We start from the raw sequence: 27,068 nt of genomic DNA, 5'->3' as shown, positions 1-27,068 counted from the left end.
GTCCTCTTATTGTTGTCATGTGTTATGCATGTTTTATATTGTGTTATGTTACATGCTATGTGGTGTTGTGTTGTGCTATGTTATCTTTATCATATTATGTGTTATAACATAACAAACAGGGACGTGCAGAGAATGTTAGAGAGGCAAGGGTTGAAATTTCTAAAAGGGCATTTTGGTGAAAATATTGAAAATAGCATACCTCCAAGCTCACAGCGTGTCGTGAGCTTGGAAGTCGGCTATTTTCGGTACTTGATACCACACAAAACTAAGCATAAAAAAGGCAGTAGGTCTACTGGAGATATGGTGTACGGCATGGATTTCTACACAATGAGGGCTATTCTTTCAACATAAGCTGCTGCATTCAAGTTCAGAAGAGTTTGGACAAGGCAATTCTCTTGAATGCTGCCTTCGGGTATGGCATGGAAAGAGGGCATTTGCATTTCTTTCACCACAGTAAAAACTGCATTCATGGTCTGGAGAGGGCACTTTGTACAGACGGATAAAAGGGCAGGGGTTCAAGCCCCCTTTGATGTCTATGTGTGCACGTGCCTGATAACAAAAACCCGACAACGACACATAATGTAATAGAACATAAGACAACAACATGTTATGTTATGTTTACCTGGACTACTGTATGCAGACAACATTGCCTTGCCTCTGTTACGAAACCAAATAGGTCAAGAGGTAAGGTTTGTAACATAATTGGGGGCTCGTCCGGGATCGCTGTGCATTGGGGGACGCCAATGTTAGGGGCTGTTGGGTAACAGCCTCTGACACAGCAGAGAAAGGAAGAGAACTACTCCTGGCAGTAGAGTACTGGACGGCCGGCATCAAGCTCAGTGCCAAGAAAACAAAAGCAATCGAATTTAACACCGACAAAACCATTCAAACTGCCAACAGGGTCGAGGAAGTCAATTGGTGCTCACTGTAGTCGAGGACCTTAAATATATCGGTGCATGGACTGCTTCGATGGAACAGGAACTGAAGGTCCGGTGGTCACTCACAGGGACATGCTGGGCCCCTGATTCAGCCCAGGAAAAAGAGTTGGATCTCATTGCAATCTCTCTCTATAGCGCTGCTGCTACTAGATTTGCCATTTCAGATCATGACAAGTGACAAGCCAGTGGGCCAATTAAATGAGTTATATTTTGTCGTTGTCGGGTGGAATATGTTTTGTTTTGTATTTATCATTTTAAAAATGATTTAAACTAGTGAAAACAGCCGATCTTCAAGCACACAATGCTTGTAGATCTGCTGTTTTCACTACTTTTGTTGGACGGCCTTGTATGATGAAGCAGGGCTTTGCTTTGCGAAAAAATTTACAAATTTGAAACTTGGAGATACAAGGTTTCTGCCCGACAGTTTACTTTGTTGGCCGCCCAGCCCCCAAAATGGAACGAAGGCCGACATTTTATTTTTAATTTTTTCCTAATGGCCGGCCTGGACCGGCCGGGAATGAACCGGCCGTTCGGGAGTTGTCCCACTTTTCCCAATGGCCAGCACGTCCCTGGTCACTCACTTGCCTGGAATGCCTTGCATGAGATGAGGACTGAGGAGAGTGTGGACATCTGACACGGGAGATGTCCTCAAGAGGCGGCTGTTTGCAGTGGTGTAAAGTAACTAAGTACATTACTATACAAGTATTGTAATGTACAATTTTGAGGTACTTTTACTTTACTGGAATATTTCCAACTTTAAATACTTTTACTTCTACTCCACTAAGGGTGCCCTCACACCAAAATACCTATGAGAGTGGAATCCGCGTTCCGCCAATGCATTTCAATGAGAGTGAAGCGGTTTCATGCCAGCAGAGGATTTCTGCAAAAAACGCTCCCTTATCATTGAAATGCATTGGCGGAACGCGGATTCCACTCTAATAGGTATTTTGGTGTGAGGGCACCCTTAATCTCAGAGGCAAATATTGTACTTATTGTACTTTTACTCCACTATAATTATTTGAAAACTTTAGTTACTTTTTAGATTAATATTACAAAACAAAACATGCATTACCCACTTGGTTAATGTATGTTTTGTAATAATAATCAAAATCTACAAAGTAACTAGTAACTAAAATAAAAGTACAATATTTGGATCCGAGGATGTAGTAGTGGAGTAGAAGCAAAAGTATTGGTAATTGGAAATTCTCAAGTAAAGTACATATACCTAAAAAATGTAATTACTTACAGTACTTGCGTAAATGTAGTTACTGGAAACACGGACCTCTACGGATAGCCTCGTAGATCAGCCTCTACGGGGGCATCTCAGGGTCACAGACAGGGTCAGAGAGAGCAGGATGAGGCTGGCTGTGCACTGTGTCAGGCACCTGGAACTACTGTAGGTGGCGAACAAACTGTCACTGTGGGAGCCAACCCAAGGCACAGCTAAAAGGAAAGAGGTGCACTACCGATGTAGACACTAACAACACTGCACTGAGTTCAAGGCCCCGATGCTAGACAGTAGGGTGTGGATGACAGTGATTCAAGAATCTAGAGTTGGTGTTGACTAATAGGCCGCACTCTCTTATCTCAACGCATCACATGCTAACTTTCTTATGTTATGTTGTTGCCTTATGTTATATTATGTGTGTTATTTTATGTGTGTTATTTTATGTGTGTGTGTGTGTGTGTGTGTGTGTGTGTGTGTGTGTGTGTGTGTGTGTGTGTGTGTGTGTGTGTGTGTGTGTGTGTGTGTGTGTGTGTGTGTGCGTAATGTGTTATGTGTTATGTGGTAAGCTATTAGTGTATACAAAATCAAAATGTTATTTCATGATGTTATTGTGATGTTATATTCATTTTTCGACGAATTGAGTACAAAGGACCCCAATGGAAACGTCAAATCCAAAGGCTTTCATGGGTTTAAATCATCTTAGCAGACCTTGTATTGAACTGTACTTTCTTCTTTTTTTATATAGAACTATATACTTTTTATCCCAAATGTTGTAACCCATCTTGGTTGGCTGGCCAGGGGGAGGCATTATAGAGACCAGGATTACTGCATGTGAAACAGCACTGCATGCACTGCATCACTGCATGTGAGATACGGGGAGAACATGCAAACTCCACACAGAAAGGCCTTTTCACCAACCCCACCTAGCTGATGACGCAGAGGAATCGAACCCAGGACCTTCTAGCTGTGAGGCGACAGCACTACCAACTGCACCACCGTGCCCCCTGAACTGTACTTTCCTGTGCTTTTTTCTGCAAACCGCTAATAAAGTATTCAATCAATCAATCAATCAATCAATCAATCATGTTATGTAACATTTCCTATTATCCTATGAAGCAAACAGACAAACAAACAAACATCCTCAGTGGCAGCTCTTCCAGCTGGCCTTTATCTTTGTTTATGACATCTGAACATGCTCTAGCAGTGGAGTAATCTTTTCATTGTGTTAATGCTTTGATCTGGCCCACGGCCACTGCATTATAAAAGCTTTCTCTGCCTCTCTCCATCCGCCACAACAATACAATACAAGGCATTATATTTATCAATGGAGGAAGCACTGAGCAAGTTGGGATTGTCATTTAATAACAACACCCACCCAGCACTCAGATGGGTTCATTAATGAACCACAGCGCCACTGGAAGCCATATATATGTGGCATCAAGAACACAGTCATCCGAATCCAAAGAGGTATGTATGAGTGGAGAGTGGGACGATGTAGGGGTGGCTGACAGGAAATGTACATCTATTTTAGGCATTAAGTGTGTGTGTGTGTGTGTGTGTGTGTGTGTGTGTGTGTGTGTGTGCGTGTACGTGCGTGCGTGCGTGCGTGCGCGTCAAATTCAGAGAATTATCGCTGTATCAAAGCTGGAACGATACATAAACAAAAGTAGTAGTCACAAGTAGAAGTCTAATAATAGCACCTAGTCATTGTTGAATTAATGAGTCAACAAACAAAGGTATTGTTCCATCTAAATTATTAGCACCAACACTCACTGACTGTGAATCACTTCAGCATTTCCTTGTTGCCTATTGTTCAACAAATCACTGAGCCAGGTGGATGAATGGGTACAGAGACACAATATACAGTCGATACGAATGCCATGCAAAGTCAAATTTACCACCCTGTCTGCCTGTCATTTGTGAAAGATATTTAAATCCATATATTAGAAAGTAATTTAAAAGGGCAATTACATTTTTACAACTTTGAAGGGTGTCCCTATTTTCGGCATGTTAATATACGTAGGTGAAAAGAAAGAGAGAGGTCAGGTGGCACTAGGGCTGTTACAATTATTACATAATCGTCTAATCGCAATTATTTTAGGTAATCGCAATTATTTTGCATAATCGTCATAATCGTTTCCATGTTGAGAAATGTTAATATAGTTACAAACACTTTCAAAAAGTAGTGGAAATAGCTGATCTACAAGCTCAAGCTTGTAGCTCGGCTATTTCAACTATCAATGTTCTTTTTTAGGATAACATGCCCACATAACCCCTCTTTTTTTTGTTTCGGTCCATTTTGTTTTGTGTTTTTGTTCAGACCAAGGGTGTTTTAGGCACGGACATCAAACAAAAAAGCCTCTTTATTTTATTTTTATTTTATTTTATGTATTTCTATTGTGTTGTTAAGTAGGTGGTGGGTTTTTGCATGTAAATTTATAGAAAAAAAAAGAAAAGAAAAGAATTGCAACTATGGATATAAAATGTGAAATATGAAATGTAAAATTGAAATTTTTGCAATAAAAAGTATTAAAAAAAATTATTTTTTTTAAGTATAAAGTTGTCAAATATGTCAGTAATTTATTTGTATATTTAGGTTATGTGTCATATCTGCCATGAGCAACTGCAAAACCTACAAGCCAAACAGAAATGTAATTATCAACGACTGAAACACAATTAAATCGTTAATCGCAATTATTTGAGTGACAATTAATCATCATGTAAAATGTCATAATCGTGACAGCCCTAGTGGCTCAGTAGGTAAAGTAGTCGCCCACCACGGAGGGCCACCACCACGGAGTCTGAGGGTTCAAATCCACCACGGTGCATCTGGCTTTGTCGAGCGCCATACGAATTCAACAGGCCCGTGTTCGGGGGCGGGAAGCCAGGCGGGGAGGGTGATGTTTGTCACTGCACATACTCCTACGAGCTGAGGCGGCACCTGTTAGCACGGAGGCGTAGTGCGAAGCCTCTACGTCCTCCTGGTGGGGGCTCCTCACTGGTAGATGATCCAATAGGATGCAACAGCAGTGACAACACACATGCGTGTGGGGAGGAATCAATTGGCAGAAAAGAATATATAGGTGAAGAATGAAGATCATTTACAATACACAATAGGTTGTTTTTCTGTGTGTGATACTGAAAATACCTGGGGCATACAGTATACAGCCCCACAACATGCAGTATGTGAATGCTTAGGCATTCAGACAACTTCCCGCATCACCATGCAGCTTTCATTTGAGTGGCAGATTTACACCCTGTAGTCTCACAAAAAAAGCACACGTCTGCATTTGAAGCTACTCTGCCCCAAAATCAGCCTGGCAGAAGCCAAGAGGCTAAATATAGAAATCTCAATATGTCCCAGATAGTGGGTGGATTCTGATGCTAGTGGTGTCGATCACCCTGCTTCCAAGGGTGCCTGACCAATATGGCATCATCCTTTGACAGTCACACTCACAGGTCAGGGTCCTGCCAAGATTCCAGCGGTGTAAAGTAAGTTAAGTAACTAAGGACATTTACTCAAGCACAGTACTTAAGTACAGTTTTGATTTATTTGTACTTTATTTGAGTATTTCTAATTTCAAATACTTACTTAGGCTGAGCCGACTAGGAGAGGTCTTTGAGTGAGTCTCTCTAAGAGTCTGTCTCTGTGTGTGTATGTGTGTCTCCGCAGACTCCGCTAATCTCACACCAAATCTCTTGTGCATACTGCCAGTAGGCCAAGGAAGTTACTCGCCACATTTTCTTTCACATTCGTTTTCTATTTTTGGAAACATTATTATTATGGCATAAATCTTTGGATTAGGGATTTGAACAAATAACACCAGAGCTCAAATCCAAATGCCACCTAAATGCATACATTGGAGGATTTAAATTAAATGCAGGGTCACCTCACCAAACAGGGTATTGGGTCACATGGTCAACATTTCAGCGACATCTTTACAGCTATGTTGAGCTTTGGTAGAATCTTGGTTGTATAATCATTATAAGGAAAACATTTGGTGATTTATATCATGGAGAGGACAATATACTATAATGTCCTATTCATGATATAAATCACCAAATATTTTCCTTCATCTGTATTTGTTGTTCTGGGATTGAGGAACCAGAAGTAGTGATTTAATTCACTCTCCTTGTGTGGAGAAACAGATCTCAAAATGACAGTTAATTGTGTTAACACACACAAACAAAGCAGATTCTGCTAATCTAAAAGGAAATAAGCCTTGGTATTTCCTTTTGGGTAAAGTGAAATAGCTAAGTGCTTCCAATAGGCTAAATAGGCAAAAAGAGAGTACCAGGACTGGGTTTTCTGCGAGTATACATTGAAAGAATCTTGCGTTCATTTATGTACTTAAAGTCCGATTTTGAGGTTTGTTTCTACTCCATCACAGAACATAGACAAGAGATAAAGATGACGGACAATATGATAACTAGTAAGACGCCTCAGGGCGACAATGTATATCGGACCAGTTACCCATATATGGAGATCCATGTACTGTACTGTACAGTATATGGAGATATGCAGTGAGAACCCCAACAAGCTTACTCAGTTATTCGTTATGTGAAAATCCTATGACGTCTAACACATCTGACATCATTCATACAATCTCTTTTATGCCCATACATGGAGATCCCGGTCTGAACCAGCCACACAGATATGGGCTGTCTTCCTCCATATATGGGCATTCCCATATGGAGTCCTGTTAGATATGGGCTTAATATTGATGACATCAGGGATCTCCATGTTTGGGCATACAGTAGAGTGGTTCCCATCACATCACAACATACAATCCCTTTTATGCCCAAACATGCATGGAGATCCCTGTCTGAACCAGCCACACCACTGTGATGTCACCTGTTTATGCCCATATATATAGTGTATGGAGATCCCTGCTCTGAGTATCTGACATCACTGTGATGTCACCTATGATGTCACAGTTATGTGTCAGGGGAACCACAGTTTCAGGCGTTACCTGTCCTGACGGATACGGACAAGCTGTGACGGTTCTGACAGTAAACTGCGACCTATGGTCGCAATAATATACAACCCAAAGTCCTACCAAAGTCCACTGTCGCTTTATAATACACAGCAGTCACACACATATGATAGACAAGACCACAGGACAGATAGCATGTAACATTACTCCCTAGCCAGGCCAGAACCTTCACATGCAACTGCAATGATATGAGATCAGTTTACTACAAGCATTTGAATACATGTTTCCCCCTTTGATTCAAATGGAGAAAAGATACCACCAGAATGCGCTAGATTTCAATGCCCGTGGTAAAGACAGATTCTTCAGGAGAGAACATCTCTTGACTTGCAGGAGTCTTCGGTGCATTCACATAACACTCTGCCCTACCTTCAGGTCTTTTTTTCTTTTTTGCTCATTGCGTAAATGTGGTTACTAAGAAATGACAATGCGTTGCTATGGCTGTGTGGGTGTACAGAGGCTGAAAGGATCTTCAGCCCTGTAAAAATAACAGCAATGAGAGAGAGAGCGAGAGAGAGAGAGAGAGAGAGAGAGAGAGAGAGACAGACAGACAGACAGACAGACAGGCAGACAGACAGACAGACAGACAGACAGACAGACAGACAGACAGACAGACAGACAGACAGAGAGGTATGTGAATTAACAAATGCTGAAGTAGAAACTCATCATCTTTGGTCTTGGGGTTGCATCACTGCATGTTGGATATTAGACAAATCACTGCGAATTTACTCTGTGATCTCCTATACCTGTGATTCTCAAAACTTTTAATTTCAAGGGCCTCCAGTTTGATATGCATTATAGGTCACGGACCCCCAATTGTCTTTTTTCCCTTTTTTAAGATACTGTATGTTTTGGGGCTTTTATGCCTTTATTGATAGGACAGTAGACTGACAGGAAATGGGGAGAGAGCAAAGGCAGTCGGGATCAGGACCCGAACCAGTGACATGCTGTCAGGTTACACTGAGGCCATGTGGGAGCCCATAGAATGTATACGTCTGCATGGGACCCCAATCTACACAGTAAAATCCTCAGTGTTGATTTAGCTCTGAGAAGTGGAAACAAATGTACCCGCAAGGGTCCATATGGTGATACTGTATGTGAATGCACTGAAGACTCTCCTGAAGAATCTGGCTTTACATTGAAATCTAGCGCATTCTGGTGCAAAAAGTATCTTTGCTCCGTTTGAATCAAAGGGGGAAACGTATACAAATACTTGTAGTAAATTGATCTCATATCATTGCAGTTGCATGTGAAGGTTCTGGCCTGGCTAGGGAGTAATGTTACATGTATATATGGGTTCGTTGAAAATAAGAGAATCACTGCTCTAGAATGTTGAGAATGCACAGCCGCTTATATTAACTGCACTGTACATTGAACGAATGAATCAATGCGGTGAGAGAGAGAGAAGCCTCGTAATTGGCGAGTGAGTGAGTGAGTGAGTGAGTGAGTGAGTGAGTGAGTGGATGGGTGGATGGGACACAGGACTAGGATGACTGAATGGTTGACACCGCAATGGAAGTTATCTGATGCTCTTTCAGATCAAAGTATTACTGACCAAATGGCACGTTACACAACGGCAGAGAAGGAAGTAGGTATATGGAAGAAAAGCAACAGATTCATTCATTTCCTCATATTGAAGCAATCCAGCAGACATCAACCCACTCCTTTACTGCATTTTGTTATGCAACACCTCAGCTGCTCATCTGGACAACGTCTGCAAACACATTGAAATGTACTGCTGATGTACATGGTAAATATGAACTGGGCACAGTGGGCAGTCCATACGTATTGTATCCATTGTCACTATTTCACAATAAATTGTCTCACTCTGCCTGTCCCCTGACCTTTTGTTTCAAATAAGGCAAGCATATGTGTGTGTGTGTGTGTGTGTGGGTTGGGGGGGGGGGGGAGAGAGGGAGAAAGAGAAATCAGAAAAGACGGCAGGGGGGGACTGATTGAAGAATCTGCTGCTAGGAGGTGTCTAGTGATTTGACATCACAACTACATCACATCACCATGGAAACCACTGAGAGGAGACAGTCAGTGTGTGCTGGTATATTAAAGTATGAAAACGGTTTGTAGTCTAGCTTGTTGCTATCAACGCTAAAAGAAAACTTATGATATTGCAGTTTCATTTTAGCTTACTCTTTATTCTATTCTCTGAATTCTTTAAATGGATATTAATTACATTCTTTAAAGAATCAAAGAGTTTTGTGCAAAGTGCTTCGAATTGTTGAAATGTACAATACAGTGAGTGGTCTGCCGCTGTAGTCAGGCAAATATGCCTGTGTGGTCAAAAAGTACAGAAAGAGATTATGAACCTGGACATTGACCAAACTAAAGTAAGTAAACCTTGCAGATCCACAAGGCTCATAGGGCAGGAGGCAGGAGCTACCTCCTGTTTATGTAGCGTGAGGCAGCTTGATGTACAAGTAGCCCCTGGACATGACACTAGTACTGTACAGTATGTCGCAGGGACTTGCCCCAATCCAACCCTTGATGCTGAGTGCCAAGCAGGGAGGCACTGACTGGGTCTATGTTATGACCCGTCCAATAATGACCAAATGGTATTTAGTATTATCGTTTATATTTTTTATATTGCCAGTTTTCTTTGTACGCCATCTCGCTCAAACTTGCTACAGTTCAACACATCAGCACACAAAGAAAAATCAAAGAAATTCCATAAATTAGAGCACAGATGTTTAAGAAGTAGTTAAAATAGTTGATCTACAAGCTCACAAGCTAAAACATTTGGGAACCACTGGTATATTGTACATGATAGTGCTCTGGCCTCAAATAATACTTGTGTAATACGGACTTGTGCCAAATATGGCACTATAGTGTGATCTAGACCACTAATTGTGTAGGTTCGACTTCTGGAGCTGTGGGGAATGCTTCAATGAGACTCAGACACAAATGGGTTAAATGTTAAATGATTGACGGCTCTTATATTGAAAAATAACAGATTATTTGTTATTGGTAATTTAACAATTTGCAATTGCTTGCAGCCACTCTTTCTTTTGTGCTCCCTATCCTCAGTCATTCAAGTTTTGTTCTGATCCAGTGAAATCAATGACACAATACGCCAATTACAATAACAATGTACAACATCTACTGTACAATAGGTCATTATTTTTACCATTCAATCACTGCTCCCAGTTCCAGGAATGAAAAGGTTAAGTATCAGTATACTGTACATGAGGTTCAGAGTTCCAGTATAAACCAAGCAGGTTCCAGGTGGGAAAAGTAGGTATCCGGGTAAGTATCTGAATTGCAGAAGTAGGCCTACCACACCAGTAGAACTGTCCAGTGTCCAGTGATCTCAAGTCGAATACCCGCTCTCTCTCCCTCTAGATTTTGGTGGGAAGGTTCGCCATCAATTGGAAAAGTCAACTGGAAATAAGATCCAATCCAACCTGTCAACAGACAGGGGCAGAGGAATCTAATCAGTATCATAGTAATCTACCGTCTATTATACATTACGTTCAACACCCCATTTTTTACTATTACGCTTTCAGTAAATCAAAATGTGAAATGCCTGTCCCAGTAAAATCAAAAATTGGTTTCTAGAAGTTAAACACCACTAGCCTTGTAAACCGCCCTCTTCCGGAAAAGGCATTCTCTCCTGGATTACGGAAGTTGGCTACTACCACCACACATCAAAACAAATTTCACTTATGTGTTGCTCTCGAATGAACTTACGTAGAACAAACAATGTGTGAGTTACCCTGCTCCTTCGTGCTTTGTATTTATTAGTTTCTTCTAGAGTTCAACAACAAATTCTCTCTCAATTGTTCTATTCACTTCTCATGTGCATTCTGTGTGATTTTGTCCTTTCTCCAAGCTGAATCAGCATATCAGCCTGCCCTGATCAGACTTCTGATTGGCCAGAACAACATGTCATTCTGGGCTGTATTTTGATTGTCTTAAGTGCCAGCTCTTATGCCTTAACTTAAAGGCCTGTCCATACTGTCTCCGACCATCGATCTTTTCGTCTGAGAGTTCCGACTTTCCAACGTGCAGCTTTCCGAACACTAATTCGGGGTAATGTTTTTCAGAAGATGCGAGTGACGTAATTTTGTAGTTGAACTGGACCTTTCCGACGAAAGGTTCGGTGGTCGGAGACAGTATGGACAGGCCTTTAAGTTACGGCATAAGAGCAGGTACTTAAGACAATCAAAATAGAGCCCTCTGTCTCTAATATTTAGTTCTGATTAGATCATGTACAGACAGGTTTAGTTCTTGGGCAAATTTGTCATCTGAGTTGCATGCTTACTACAGTACTTCTTACTTACTGCACATAAGCCTATCGCTCTTTTGCATGGCCATTGACCACAGTACACCATAGTCTTCTATCCTGGCTTTCCTTTCCTGCTGTTTCCATGTCAGCCTGCTCTACTTAATGTCCACCTCAAGATCTCTGTGCCTGGTGTTCCTGCCTCTCTTTCTTGTGCCTTGGGGGTTCCATCTAATGGCTTGCCTGGTGATGTGTGTGGTTGATTGGTGGTGAACCCGTTTTCTGCCAGAGATCATTATGACTGATGGGCTCTAGCCAGACGATGCTCAAGATCCTCCTCAGGCAGCAGAATGATCTCATGACCTCTTTAAGAACACGGAAGGACAAAATAGAGTGATAAAACCTCAAGTAAAATGAAACCAGTATTTGCTTTGGTATACTGTGGTATGCAGCCTCCATGGTGCTGGTGAGAGCAAGACTTTCTCTAGAATCCTTATCTCTACACGTCATATCGATAATGTGTAAGCAAGATGTTACTTTCCATTGCATGTTAAACCTGTGAATTAGTTCTGATGCCCATTTATCCTTGAGTAATCTCAGACATTCAGTTTCATGAGGGATGGACTGCATCCCTGAATGAATGATCTGGGCTATATTTACCAATATATTGTACTCATGTTCTCCAGCGAGTCTAAGTATAATTCAAGGACCTTGGGGACACAGAAAGCCTGACACAACAGAGAACAGAACTGAAGCTTTTAGAATCTCTTCTCTAGAAATAGAGCAGAAAAACAGGCACAAGGTGTTACAGGCAGGCACTAGCTGTTATAAGAGTTTGAGAGTGTGACGGTGTGCCTTCATACATCGCAGCCTTCTTTCTTCTTCTTCACTAACTGGACTGCTGTAAGAACATTTGAAATTATTGAGCTATTGAGCACTTATTTCGAAGACTCAAAGACACGGCTAATGCCTTGCGCACGCACGCACGCACGCACGCACGCACGCACGCACGCACGCACGCACGCACGCACGCACGCACGCACGCACGCACGCACGCACGCACACACACACACACACACACACACACACACACACACACACACACACACACACACACACACACACACACACACACAGTGACCTCCACAACTGACTAAACAAATCCCTTCTGTACCTGAACACCACTGTACCACACACACACACACACACACGCACGCACGCACGCACGCACGCACGCACGCACGCACGCACGCACACACACACACACACTCTCTCTCTCTCTCTCTCTCTGTACCTCCATATCTCGCTCTCTCTGCGATGAGGAGTGGGAGGTGTTGCTAGGCGACAGATTAGCTCCTTCCTTTCAAGAAGAGGGGTAAGGACCTTGATTCTCGGGGTGTAAAAATAAACAGAGAAAAAGAATCTCAGAGAAAATAAAAGGCACAAGTATCCTTCATCTTCACCGCAAGTGTGTGACATTTTATTAACCCTCAAAGTATTTTCTGTAACCGCCAACCGCCTCATTCTTATCTCTAAAGGGCTGAAGAAATAATGTACTTGTCCTATTTATATCAACCTTTTTGTATCTGTGTATTTGAGAACTATGACCCTCTCTAATTGTATAATTGATGTGCTTTTTTATGGTTAAGGTATCGAAGATGCGGCGGATGGAGAACAGTATGTTTTGAGTCTGATAAGCAGTGGTGGACAGTAGCGAAGTACTTTTACTTGAGTAATGTCCACAACTTTGTATGTATCAGTACTTTATTTGAGAATACATTTCAAAGACAAATGTTGTACTTTTTACTCCAATGACCACTGAAAATAGGCAGTGAAATACAAGTTGACAGCGCATTGCGGTGCGACGCGTTGTGAGCTTGTGTCTGAAATGTGAAAATGTCAATACAGCAATGCATCGTTTAAAAAGACACTGTACTTTGTAATTTGTATTTTTAATCCTTAAGTATTTTAAAAGCTTGTACCTTCGAAAACTTAAGCATTAAGTACTCCAGTACTTCTACTTGTGTTTGAGTAATATTTGACCAGGAGTATCTATTCTTTGACCCAAGTACTGGTGTTGAGTACTTTGTCCACCACTGTCGTTAAGGCGTCCATGATGGATGTTGTACAGTTAGATTTGAGCCTGATGAGCCTCCAGGGCTGCTGTGATGTGTGTGCATGGTGACTCAGTCTAATAAGAGGAACAGACAGTAGCCTACTGTTTGACATCTTTCACTGTTCAGCAACAGTGAAAGCCGTGAAAGTCGCACCTGGCAGGTGGAGAGTGTGTTGCTTGTTGGAGTCACTAACAGTGGGGGATGATGAGACATATCTAAAAAATCTGCTGTGTCTGTCCATCTGGCCATTGTGAGTGAGTGACTGAGTAAGAGAGAAAGAAAGAAATGAGTGAGTGAGTGAGTGAGTGAGTGAGTGAGTGAGTGAGTGAGTGAGTGAGTGAGCGAGCGAGCGAGCGTGCGTGCGTGCGTGTATGTATGTATGTATTGTGTGTGTGTGTGTGTGTGTGTGTGAGTGCGTCCCTCAGTGTGAGTACTTAGTGTCTAGTATGGATATTGAGGCAAAATGGTGTCCATTCACCACTGAGAGAAAAATACACTTGTAGCTCTCTAGTCTGCAGTCTGCACTTTAGCCATGTTTCCAAATCCCATGCCACCTATACCTACTGTACAGAGCATTAACATGATAACAATAACAATAGAAGTGCTAGCAATTTATGCTTGGCCACTAGTGAGACAACACAGGGTGAGTAGGACCCTGGGACACATTAAGTACCTATGAGACGGCAGAGAGGAAAGCGCTTTTTATTCAGAGAGCTCCTGCATAAACATGAGTTCTATTTTGGTTGAGCATCGAAGCCGACATTATCACTCCACTCAACATTATGGGCCGTCTCTGGAAGAACTTCCATGATTGTCTATATAACCACAACCCAGTCAAGATGAGACTCACCTGTGCAGCAGGTACAGTAAATCAGGATGTAGAACTGTCTTTCACATTGTCTTTCAATATGTTGTAACTTGATACTTATTCTGCCAAGAAAACAAACAAAGAAAACATTAGAGCCTGAATGATTTCACCGGTCAACCGGTTTCATCAGCTGATATTCACAGATCGGTATTGGTGTATGTTTTCCGATATACGCTGATGTGAAAACCTTTTTAGGAACATAATGTGGTTAAAGATGCTTGGGGTGGGGAAGCCCGCTGGCCTGGCGGTCCAGGTGCATACCACATAGGCTCTAATGCCTGACACTGTGTAGTGGGTTCGAGTCCTGTTCCCGATGACCTTTGCTGCGTGTCTCTCCCCATCTCTCTCTCTCCCTCTTTCCTGTTTATCTTCACTTGAAATATCAATAAAGGCAGGAAAGCCTGACACAAATCTTAAAGGTGATACACCATGAAATGTCACTTTTCCTATTTTAAAACCTTTTTTTGGGGTCCCACTAGCACCTTCTATCCTCAAGTCCCATTTCTGACCGTTGTGTCTTTCTCTGGTTTTGAGAAGGCGAAGGTTAAAAGTATCCCACGGGTTCTCAAAACAGGCTATCCAGATTTGCTGCCGATTGTGACGTCATCTGCCGATTGTGACGTCATCATCAACAACAAAAAAAAAAAAAAAAAAAAAGAATTTCAAAAAGATTTTGGGGGGGATGGCGCAGTTCAGGCCAAAGGTGGTACTGCAGCTGAAATGCTCTGAGAGCCATTCAAAAATGAGAGAGGCTCTCGATTCACCTTTAACTAGAAAGATGCAATTGTAAATTGCAAGTGTGGTTGCTGTGGTCCCCTTTCATAATGGGGGAAATGAATTCACTAATATTTGAATGGCCATATGAAGATCTCTGTGTCTGTCCCATGTCCCTTTCATGCCCATATATGGAAATCCCTGATGTCATCAATATTAATCTTGGAATGCCCATATATGGACATACTGTCATTCTCATGTGATCTATATATGGACATACTCTGTCAGTCTCATATGGTCTATGATGTCAGACATGATGATGTCAGACATCAAATCCATATCTGTGAAAAGTGTATTTTTAATTAAAGTCAATGGAGAAATTAATTCACGAATACATCATCATCATACCCGGAAGTTATGTGGGAACGCCTAGTGAGTGGCAAAAACTACTTTCTGGCCATCCAAACAGAAAAGTCCTATCTGATTGCATTAAACGGCGTTAAACGACGTTAAACTCACTTTGCCTACTCGATTTGCCACTTCCATTCACTTTATGCATGCACATAAAGTATCTCTTAGCAAAATAGCACACACGTGTGTCCCAATGAAGCCGGTCGATTTGACATAATGGCCCAAGTGCCATCAAAACTGTGGGAGGAATTCTGCTGCAAATAAAGTTTACTTGGAATGGAAGATGGAATAAAGTCGGACAAGTACTATAGTGCCCTGTGGGGGCAACCACACTAAACAAAAGATGCTTGTGGTAATTTAAAAATCATTTTATTTGTGATTTTCTTTCCTCATTAATTATAATTATATACAATTTTCAGTGAAGTTTATTGTTTCAGTGCACTGATGACATTTTAGACTATAAAGCTTATTATTATAAAGTGTATTATCACAAGTGCAATGATACCAAGTTCTCACACTGCCTCCATATCAATTCTACAAAGTAACGATAAAAGTTGTCGACTACACCACCTAGAAACAGGAGTCGCCGTTGGCCTATTTTATGAAACACAGGCTCTTTTAATTTGGGGGAAGAGCAGTTTTTCAATCCAACCAAACCACAGAAACCAGATTCCTATAAAATGAATGTATCATCATTAAAACCCTGTTACAGATGGGGATCTAAAACCCTGGTAAAAAACAGACACAATGTTAAAATAATAAAATAAATGGAATAAAACACAAAATGATATAGGCGTCCACAATTCAATAGCCTAAAACAATGTTAAAACCGGAAGGCAAACTAATCAAGCCAAGACTAGAAGCAGTGCTCTTCCGAGCACAAGTCTCCACCAGGCCAGGCGTCCTGGTGGCACTATAATAGGCCAATGTAAGGGTGGCATGTGTTCTTCCCAATCTTACATGGCAATCGGACACTGCATGCATGATTTGAGGCATTGTGTTCCAAAAATGTGATATGCTAAAGTCTACCTGCTGGTGGCGCTATAACAGGCCAATGTGAAAAGGGTAGCATTTGTTCCTTCACCTAGTGGGAATATGTGTTGCAAATTTCATTGCAATCGCAAGCTGCATTGATGATTTGAGGCATTTTGTTCAAAAACAGAGCAATGCTGAAAACTTTGGAAGCCAATATTAGCCAATTAGGATGGAATATGAAATATCAGACGGATTGGTCTTGATCACATGACTATAGAGACACTGTGTACTGATTTGCGTGTTGGAGAAAATCTGATGGAGTAATAGGCTAGCAAAGAATGTGTTGTCCTTCTGGTGGCGCTATAAAAGGCAAATGTGAAAAATGCAGGGCAAAGGTTTATCCTTAGCCTCTAGTCTAGGGAGTGCGCATACAAGGTTTTCCACTTATCGGTGGAGTTAAAGGTAAAAACACAAATTGGCCTGTTATAGCGCCACCATGAGGCTGATTTGAAAAATTTGAAGTGGCATTTCTTCCTCTGCCTAGTGGGAACGTGCCAACACATTCTCACCCTCACTGCGTCTCACCCATGACGCTGTGTCACCCCCCCCCCATTCTCACCCTCACTGCGTCTCACCCATGACGCTGTGTCACCCCCCCCCCCCCAACGGATACAAAGAATCTCAGTGCGTCTGGGCAGGACGCTGAAAGCGCTGCGCTTCATAAGCAATGCAATTGCACCTTCTAGTGGTCAAAGGGAAAAAAAAGAAAAAAGGGAATCCCTTTGTGGGATGTGAAGCGACTGCCACTGGTTTCCTAGCCGCGGATGAGCCCCGGGAGTCGCTGCCAAGCGAGCGGTGCGAAATGTGGGGCAGGGCCATGTGAGAAATGTGGGGCAGAGGTTCTGAATTGAGATTCAGGGAGTGTGCTTTGTGTGCTCAATTTGGCAGCTACCGTACCAACCGCGCCGGAGAACAGCTGGTAACAGACGGACGGACGGACACACACACACACACACACACACACACACACACACACACACACACACACACACACACACACACACACACACACACACACACACACACACGGACAGGGGCGAAAACATACTCTCCCCCATGCCTTCAGCTGGTGGAGACAATAAAAGAGCAATCTGGCTAACCATCGTCAAATAAAAGGGAACGCCCACTCTGTTTTGTTCCTTTTCATTTGATCAGAGTCTGTTCTTGAGAGATTAATAAAAGAGAGACACTCCTGGCATGGACACGTCTGATCCTTTGGCCTCTTGGTGTTCTGCCCTTTTAAATGTCCCCTGCTTTTCTCCAGCCAAAAATACTGTGCTCTACTAAATGGTCACCTCAGTCTTGTGTCTAATTGACAGATCCTTTGTGATCATTGGGCTCAGATCTGGTCATGATCAGTGGCAAAAAGAAACAAGTTAACGCAACATACACACATGCAAACTCTATATAATAACTGCAAAAATAATTACTTGACCACACTTAACTCATTCTGTGCCTATCCCGAACATGTTCGGGATATGTTCAATCCAAAACAATTTTTTTTTTTATTAATTGACTTACCCTGAGCTGCTTGTAGAGTCGTGGGTGGTCCTGGCTCGTCCTACGCTAGCCAGCTAGCCATTTTACATGGTCCGACGATATATTCCATTAAAAATGGTTTAAAATACATTTTTGAGACCCCCAATGTTCACCGAATGTTCAGCGCCGCTTCCGGAACGTAGTCCAGTGTGCCTATCCCGAACATGTTCGGGATTTTTAATGAAATTAATAAAATGATCCGAGGCCTTCTGAAGCCTGAGCCTAAATTTAAAATCCAGTGGTCCAAATCCTGGGGAAGCCATGCCGGCCGCGAGCCGCGAACGTAGCCGCGAATCGCCGCCGAATCCAATGAAAAACCACATCTTTGGAGGCCCATATCTCTGGATTGTGTTTTTAGGGATGTGGCGCGAGGTTTATTTACGGCAAAATCGCCGAAAAATGATCTTTAAAATGACAAAATGGGAATAGCTATTCTGTTAGCATTATCATCCGGGACCTTTCCATGACGTGCACGAACGTGAGCACGCGCGTCACTGCAACGTGAGTCCCCGGATGCTAATGCGCTCGCCTATGGGAGAAAGCCTGGCATTCTTTGGCGCCATCTAGGGGCTGGCACTGGTAGGGTTAAGAAAAATACAAACCAACCTAGGCCTACCTACGTTATGCACATCTCCCATGGGTCTAGCTGCTAGACCCGATACAGCTAGACTCTAGCAGTATCGGTCTGGCTCTAAACCTGGTCACTGTTTATGGCATCATGACAGGAAATCAAACTTGAACACTGTTTACTACTAATAGTACAACAAATACCCTAATAATTAATAGGATAATAGAAGTCTAGAGTTTCTCACAAATGAGAACACAGAGCCCTTTAACTTTGCAAGAGTTTGTAAATGGTGCATTTATTTAGCAGCTTTATCCTAGGCGCTTCACAATGTGCATAACATTCACACACCGACGGTGGAAGAAACCATGCAAGCAAGCCACCAACCTGCTCATCAGCAGATATTAGGGGTTCAGTGTCTTGCTCAAGGACTCTGGGAGAGCCCGGGTTCGAACTGGGTATCACAAGTGGGAGCTCTACCTCCTGAGCCACTGCCGTCTTTTGACATCATTGCCTCTCTTCAAACTAATAACAACAAAATAATGTTGTTTATTTTAAAGAATATGTCACCAGTAAGAAGCCCTAAGGGCGAGAAGCGGTGAAACATACCAGGTGTTGTAATGATTGTTACAGGCCTTTGGAGACAGTTCTGGAAAAATACTGGATTATTTAAGGCTTCAGTTAGCAGAACACATTCCAAGATCAGATGCAAAAATGCGATCTCCTAAATGAACCGAGTAAACAACTTGCAGAAGAGCCTTTCTGATTTTGTAGTTATGTGACAAGAACAGACTCCAGTCATCTCACCTTTAACTGTAAGACTCCCTAATCGGGAGATAAGCGACCGTCACGTCGCATACACAAACTTTAGAAGGCAATCGTAGCCAATCAGGAGGGAATATGGCAAATGGGACAGATTCATGTTGATGACATGACTTTAGAGATACTGTGTACCGCTTTGCGTGATTTTAGGCCAAAATCTGTAGGAGCAGTGTCCAAAAATGTGTTTTGCAAAAAAAACGGCCTGATGGTGGCGCTAGAAGAGGGCCATGTGAGAAATCAGGGCTGGAGGTTGTGATTTGCCATTCAAGGAGTGTGCGTGCAAAGTTTGGCATCGGTGCCAGAGAGAGAGTAGGGGCAAAAGTGTGGCGTGACGGACGGACGGACGGACGGACGGACGGACGGACAGCCAGACAGCCACTTCATAGTAACTTGCGATCTGACGGTCGCAAGAACAAGACCAATGGAAACACAGCTGAGTACATGAAAATGATTGACTGCACTGCACCAACAGTTAAACACTGACATGACGTGGAAGCTCCACCGAGGACAGTCTGAAGAAGAGACTACATGAATCAAGAGCAGAAGTGCTGACACGAGGAATACAGGATGCAAAAAACTAGTAGAGATAGAAATAGCATTGAGTTTCAAGAATAAATCAATTTCCATATCCCATATCAATATTTTCCCATAGGCCTATCCTGAGTTTTTACACCCAGTCCATATCCTGAAATATGTGAAGGTTACCTCTTGCAACACTGATGTTTCATCCCCAACTCATTTTGTAAATGTTTATGAAAAGAAAAGACCTTGAGAGGGAAAGGACAAACACAATCACTGATAAATAAAAAAGGAAAATCATGAATGGACCAACGTCGACCTCACTGCGATTTTTTTTTATCACAAGTGGATGATGAGAGCCTATTTTTGGCTCCAACTCAAAACATCTTGCCTATAAATAGGACAATTGGAGCAGTGTGCGGGGGCGCGTCTTTGCAGTGGCCGTGTCAGTCACCGGTGAGAGCTATTTATAGAAACATTTACCTCGTGTGCGCTGCAACACATAATAGTGGTGCAACGAATGATGCACGTGAATTTACCCTTGGTGAATGGTCTCTAAGCCTCATTAACTCGTTAAAGATGATCGTTTTGTTTGAGAAAAATGACTAGTCCCATATTTTGCGCAGTGTAGGCTATTTTGCCTTAGCCTCACAACGCCATTATTTAGGGAAAAACTAACAAAATGTTTAAAAATGTGTCTCCTCATAGCAAGCTGAGCAAATTAACACCGACAAAGATCGATGATGACTTACAGTTACAGGTATTCTGTTTAGGCTATTCTGACGTGGCAATCTATAAGACACTGGGGAACGACCAGCAAGTTTTAATTGCCTGGTTAACATTAGATTGCATAAAATAGCGGGATAATTATGTAGGCTACGTTTACGCATCCGTTACGTTGGCGTTCGTTGAAAATAGCTGATAAGCTTACGATGCGTCGCGATTTCTCAGCGGCACAATCTGTTATTGAGTGATTTGTCATTCTTAAAGAAATGTCAGAAAAAGGAGCATTATGATAAATAAAAAAAACACCCGAGCTTCAACATCCTCAAATGACAGACAATTTCTGTTCCACAATGCAGAGGTGGATTGCGTGCATAATCTGATATTCTGAGTCATTGTTTACAATAAACAATGGTCACGTTAAAGTCGTCATTCATAAGAACAAGAACCCATGGTAGGTTTATTGACTTACTGATTATTGACTGGTAGCTTATACAGGCTGAGGTGGACGGGCTGGTGCCAGCCAGGCATATATAAACACAGAGCAGAGCTACCAGTTTTGTATGCATCTCGAACCCTCCCTTCCCTGCCCTCCCCTCCCCTCCCCAATGGTGGTAAAAGTACTCACATTTCTTACTTAAAAGTATATCAATACTGCAATGTAGAAATACTCTGTTACAAGTAAAAGTCCGGAATTCAAAATGTAGCCTACTTGAGTAAAAGTAGGCCTACAAAAGTATTGGCATCAAAAATGTAGGCTGCGGTACCAAAAGTAAAAATAGCCTAGTCATTGTGCAGATTGTCCCATTTCAAGTTTTCAAAATGTATACAAATCTTTTCAAAATAGCAGATCTACAAGCTCAATGCATTGAGAGCTTGTAGATAGATCGGCTATTTTGAAATGGCCAAAATACATCTAGGGCTAGGGTTAGGTTAATGTAGGCCTATGCTTTGTAATAATAATCAAAATGTACAGTAGGCCAACTAAAGTTTTGAAAGAAATGTAATGTGAAAGTAAAAGTAGCCTACAATATTTGGATCCGAGATGTAGTGGAGTAAGTGAAAATTGGAAATACTCAAGTAAAGTACAGATACAGAGTCAACATTTTTGCCTACTACTTAAGTAGGCCTACATTTAAGTAAATGTACTTAGTTACTTTACACCACCGCCCCTCCCCCATCAATACACCGGAGCCCGGTGGTGACTCCGTCTACGTTATAACGGTTAGCTCCGCCCTTGCTCGGCTGGACTCCGCCCATTTACTCGGTTTTGTCCAAATCGGGCTTTTTGCGTCGCCGGAGCTCCCTGCTTCAGGGCCGACGTCATCAGCAGCGGAGTAGAGAAGAGGAGGGGGTCTGACGTCGGAGAGAGAGTCACCGCGCGGAGAGGGCAGATGATGGAGGGAGGAGGAGAGAGAGTTGCAGCAGCGCTGCTCTAACACACTGATCTAGATGCATATCTCCCCCCTCTCCTCTGGCCCCCCCTCTGCCTCTTACGTCGGTGTTGGTGCGTCGGGGGCCCCCCTACTCCAGGCGGAGTCCCAGCCTATATAAGTCGCCAACGAGCAGAGTACCCTCATAACAACCAAGATATATCATTGCCCGGACTTCGTGGGCTATAGAAGAGACGGCTCCATGCACACAGCCGCAGATTTGACTTACTTATAGCCTAGATCTGACAGAGGGGGGACAGACAGACACTCATCCACCTGCAGCAGGACGGAGCTGCAGAGGCAGAAAGACAGTTGACAAACGATACAAGGAGAAGGTTTTTAAAACCTTGCTCTGGAGAAGAAGACAAGAGAGAGAGATGAAAGTCCAATAGCAGCACAGCTTCTGAGGCTCGTTTACTGTCTCTGTGGCACGTCTTGGAGATTGGAGATCCCACAAGACTTCAACTAAAAGCTCACCCAGAGCTCTGTTAAGTTACATTTAGAGGAATTACTTGGTAGCACGCCGCAATGTATCGCTCAACTAAAGGAGCATCCAAGGCTCGGAGGGACCAGATCAACGCGGAGATCCGGATCCTGAAGGACCTACTACCCATCTCTGATGCAGATAAAGCACGGCTCTCCTACCTACACATCATGTCCCTCGCCTGCATCTACACCAGGAAATCTGTCTTCTTCTCCCAAGGTGAGAGGGACATTCTTGTAAACTACCTGTTGATTCATTTCGTTCCTGTTAACTGTGCTAGAATTCAAATTCCTTCATACTAGGCAGCCATGTTCCCCCCCACAGTTAGTTTAGCTGCGGCTCGTGGGTGGAATCAACAAGTGTCAGCGCATGCAACTTCTTATGGTTGAATGAATGCCATCGCTGAAAAAAAAAAACACATTCAGTATAGGGTCGATAATACTAATGACAAATCATGACAGAGGCTGGAAATAATACAATGTATCGCTGTCCGTGGTGCTGAAACGAGGCTCTCGGGGCGTTTCAGCACCTTAGACAGCGACCCACTGCACTGTTTCGAGCGACGCTGTCCGCGGTGCTGAATCCACGATGACGCTGTTGGTTGTGTTGCGGGGAAGAAAGGGGGCAGAATGTCGCGTTTATGGCGTGCTAGAATTATTATTTCCTCTCTCTGTTTTTATTCTTATTTAATTTTTATATCTAAACAAAAGTGACAGCCTCTAATTTGTTGCTCTTTTCTATTCACTTTAGAAGCGGGGAGTGCCCAGGATACCGCCGGCTTTCTCTCATTCCATGAGCTATCAGAGTTGGTGCAGGCGCTGCCTGGATTCCTAATGCTGTTGACGGGGGAAGGGAAGCTTCTCTACTTGACAGACGGTGTCTCCGAGCATCTTGGCCACTCCATGGTCAGTCAATGTGCCGCGTAGACCATCACAAATCAATAAACTCCCTCAGTTGCATTCCTACATGTTTTTTTTAGCGTTTCATAATAAATAACATTTATTTATTTTCTTTCTAGGTTGATCTTGTTGCTCAGGGGGATAGTGTGTATGACATCATTGACGCCTCGGATCACTTCATCATGAGGACCAACCTGTCGAACACTACATCACCTGAGACAGGTAAGACCTCAACAGAAGCAGTACCCTTCAGCGTTACTGTTTAAACAGTTAAACAAAGTGCAGTTTCGCACTCTATTTTCACCAACCATCCTTCTTTTCCCACTCTTCTCTGTGCAGACCGCCTGTTTCGCTGTCGCTTCAACGCCTCAAAGTCTGTGCGTCGGCAGAGTGCCGGGGACAAGCTGGTTCTGATCCGCGCTCGCTGCATCTCTCCCCCCGCCTCTGCCGCCGGCTCCTACTGGACCTCCAACCCTGTCTGGGTGTGTTTCTGTACTCCTCTGGAGACCAGTCCTTCCCGCACCTCCCTGGCAGGAGGGGAAGAGAGGGAATCCATCCCCACCTCCTCCCCCTCTGCTGAGAGGAACTTCTTCCTGGCTTGTTTCCACTCGCAGCATGGCAGAGACATGAGGCTTCAGAACGCACAGGACAAGTGAGTTTACACACACACACACACACACACACACACACACACACACACACACACACACACACACACACACACACACACACACACACACACACACACACACACACAGAGAGAAATGTCCCCCACCTGTGGTTCCCTTTTCTTTCATACACATTATTCTTTTCGTAAAGTGACAACTAAAAGAGTAGAAACCACATTATCCTAACATGTCTTCGCCCACTCTCCCCTGCAGCGTGAGTGCCTATCTGGGCTTTGATGTGGCAGCTCTTCGCTCCCGCTCGTGGTACAGCCTGCTCCACCCACAGGATCTGTCACATGCCTCCTCGCAGCATCGCAGCCTCTGTAAGTAAACTGTCCTTTCTATGCAACCTACCAGTTCAAAGCATGTTACGATGCCACACACCCACACATTTACACATGCACTGCACCCACTGGCATAATCACATGATGATGATGATTAATAGTAGTAGGACTCAACGGCTGTTTCTAACTGGCGTTGTTGTTTGCTCTCCTCACAGTGAGAGAGGGAGGGGACGGCAGAGCAGAGATGGTGGTGCGATTGCAGGCTGAGGACCAGTCCTGGGTTTGGCTCTACATGGTGCTACAACTGGAGACTGGAGATGTCCCCATCAGCAGCAACAACTACATGATCAGGTATGGTATTGACTTAGTTACCACAGCCCCAGCTCAGATATGAAATGATGAACAATGAATAGAGAAGTCTAACCATCAGCTTTTCTGTTCATTTACTCCTTAGTGATTCCGAGGCCTGGGCAGTGCGTCAGCAAATAAGCTCAGAGCAGACCCAGCTGACGCTGGTTCTGACTACTGGTACCCCTCAGCAGGAAAGCCTTAGTCTCCAGTCACCCCTGTCCAGCCCAGACCAGGTCTTCACCCCAGGAAGCAGTGGCCTGTCTGCCCAGTCGTTTGACTTCAGCACTAGTGCTGGCTGCAGTGTGGGCTCTTCTGAGGAGCCAGGAGGAGCGTCTGTTGAGGCCATGCAGCTGGAAGGTGACCCTCGTTCCAGCATCTCTTCTCTGGAGGAGGAGGCCTTCTTTCAGCAGGCGCAGTCCTCTGCTCCTGAGCAAAGCCCCTCTGTCGCCTCCTCTCCGACCCCAGTTACCGTCGCAACAGTGGCAGACTTAGACTTCCTAACCCAGAACATTCTGCTGCCTCCCTCCTTCCAACTTGATCCCCCACTGCCTGCCCTCCCCCTGCCCCTACCCCCGGTGCCCGCCTCACAAGCTCTGCAGACCAAAGAGTTTGTGTGCACGCCCCCGTACACACCACAGCTCGGTGAGGCCGGATTTCTGTTTGGCGAACCCCTCTTTAGTTTTGACCCCACGGGCACCACCACACCCCCACCCTCATCCACATCTGCCACCAGCACCACCTCCGTCGCTCCCTCTGCCCCACCAACGACCAACCCCAGCCCTGCTCCACCATCCACCCTGTCCACCAATTTGCCTCTGGCACTCCCTACCCCAACCACTGAGATGTTGTTCTCCATTGAGCCCTGCACTGGCGGCCTCTACGAGAAACTGCCTCCGACCCCTGACAGCCCTATGGACGGTGACTGCACAGTGATGACCCTCCCTGAAGTACGAGGCCCACTGTACGTAGATGTCCCCCTGGGACCACTCCAATGTCCGCCCGATGGCCTCCTGACCCCTGAGGCCTCCCCTGGCAAACAGCCCTACCTCTCCTTCTTCTCTCTGGAGAGAGAGAGGGAGAAGGAAAGGGCAGAGATCTCCCTGTTAGCTCAGCATATCAGCACTCTGGCAGAGGGATTCTACCTGGACCCTCTCTTATCCAAACTCTCGCCTCCCTCCTCCTCCCCTTCCCCATCCCTCTCCCTGGATGGAGCTGATGTTGATTCAGTCCACATGCTTGGGGAGTTTTATCCTGTGAAAGTGTGGAGAGGTTTGGACACTCCCATGTTCCTTGATGAAGATGACTCTCTGTTTGAAGAGAGCGTCTTGGAGAATCTCTTCCAGGACTTTTCAGCAAATCCCCAGTCCCCGCTCCTCTCCTCCCCTTCCCCTTCCCCGTCCAGCCCAGCCTCTCCCCAGACCCCCGTCTGCTGGCACCAACCCTCCCACTTTGAGGGAGTGGGCCACATCTGTAGCGTCCAATCGACGCAACATAGCTCCATGGCAGGGAGCGGGACGACTGATGCCACAGAGGCAGAGGGGGAGGGCGAAGCAGAGGAAGCTATGGAGGTCGAGGTGGCATCATCTCCCATGTCCTCCTGCTCCTCTGTCCCGGCTTCCCCTCCCCTCATCCTCATGGCCTCCCCCGCCCCCTCCATCTCCACGTCTGGAGCCTCACCCACATCCGCCGTGACTTGCACCCAGTCCCTCCTGGAGGAACTGGCCGCTCTAGAACCCATGTTTGGGGCAGGTGCCTCGATCGCCCCTGGTTTAGGGCAACAACCTGAGTTGTATCAACTCCAGCGTCAATCATCGCCACAGTGCTTCCACAAAGGTGAGAGAGCTATCAGTTTGTCCTCTGTGCATAAACTGTTTCTGGATATAAAGCCAAGTAGTGAAAGTCTGAACATACAATTCTAACCTCTTTCTCCACCTCTCTTTCTCCCTTTCCTTCTTGTGTTTCAGATGGGAGTGGAAGTGTTCCTCCGTTCTAAAATAAGTCTGTGACTTACTTCATTAAGTATGGCATATTGTCATATTTTGTGGAGCCCCTTTTACTGAAAAGTAAGAAATTATTAAGTGTATAAATATACATAATGTATATACAACTTAAGGACTTAAACTCCTACATGTCTACTGAGAACAAAGATTTTTGTTCATTCATTAATCTGTGTACTACTTCTACTGCAAGACTGGTGCAACATTAACAATGGTGCATCCACATGGACCCTTTAAAAGCA

At 44.0% G+C, this 27,068-nt stretch overlaps 2 protein-coding genes across 2 annotated transcripts in view; both read left to right on the top strand.

Annotated features, from left to right (window-relative positions):
• tmem265 (transmembrane protein 265) overlaps positions 1-27,068 on the top strand; it is a gene marked incomplete at its 3' end in the record, with an annotated part of 435,019 nt that overhangs the window by 364,195 nt on the left and 43,756 nt on the right. The window lies entirely within an intron of this gene.
• On the top strand, positions 22,672-26,822 carry npas4a (neuronal PAS domain protein 4a; the record flags this gene model as incomplete). Its single annotated transcript, XM_080745402.1, has 8 exons — positions 22,672-22,846; positions 23,378-23,532; positions 23,646-23,748; positions 23,866-24,178; positions 24,408-24,517; positions 24,694-24,829; positions 24,933-26,662; positions 26,794-26,822. The coding sequence occupies 8 exons, from the start codon at positions 22,672-22,674 to the stop codon at positions 26,820-26,822; spliced, it is 2,751 nt and encodes a 916-aa protein (XP_080601528.1).

This window comes from Nannobrachium achirus, assembly GCF_963921795.1.
Source record: "Nannobrachium achirus genome assembly, chromosome: 17".
Taxonomy (NCBI): domain Eukaryota; kingdom Metazoa; phylum Chordata; class Actinopteri; order Myctophiformes; family Myctophidae; genus Nannobrachium; species Nannobrachium achirus.
The sequence above is the reverse complement of the archived record's forward strand: the minus strand, read 5'-3'. Positions and strand labels throughout refer to the sequence as shown.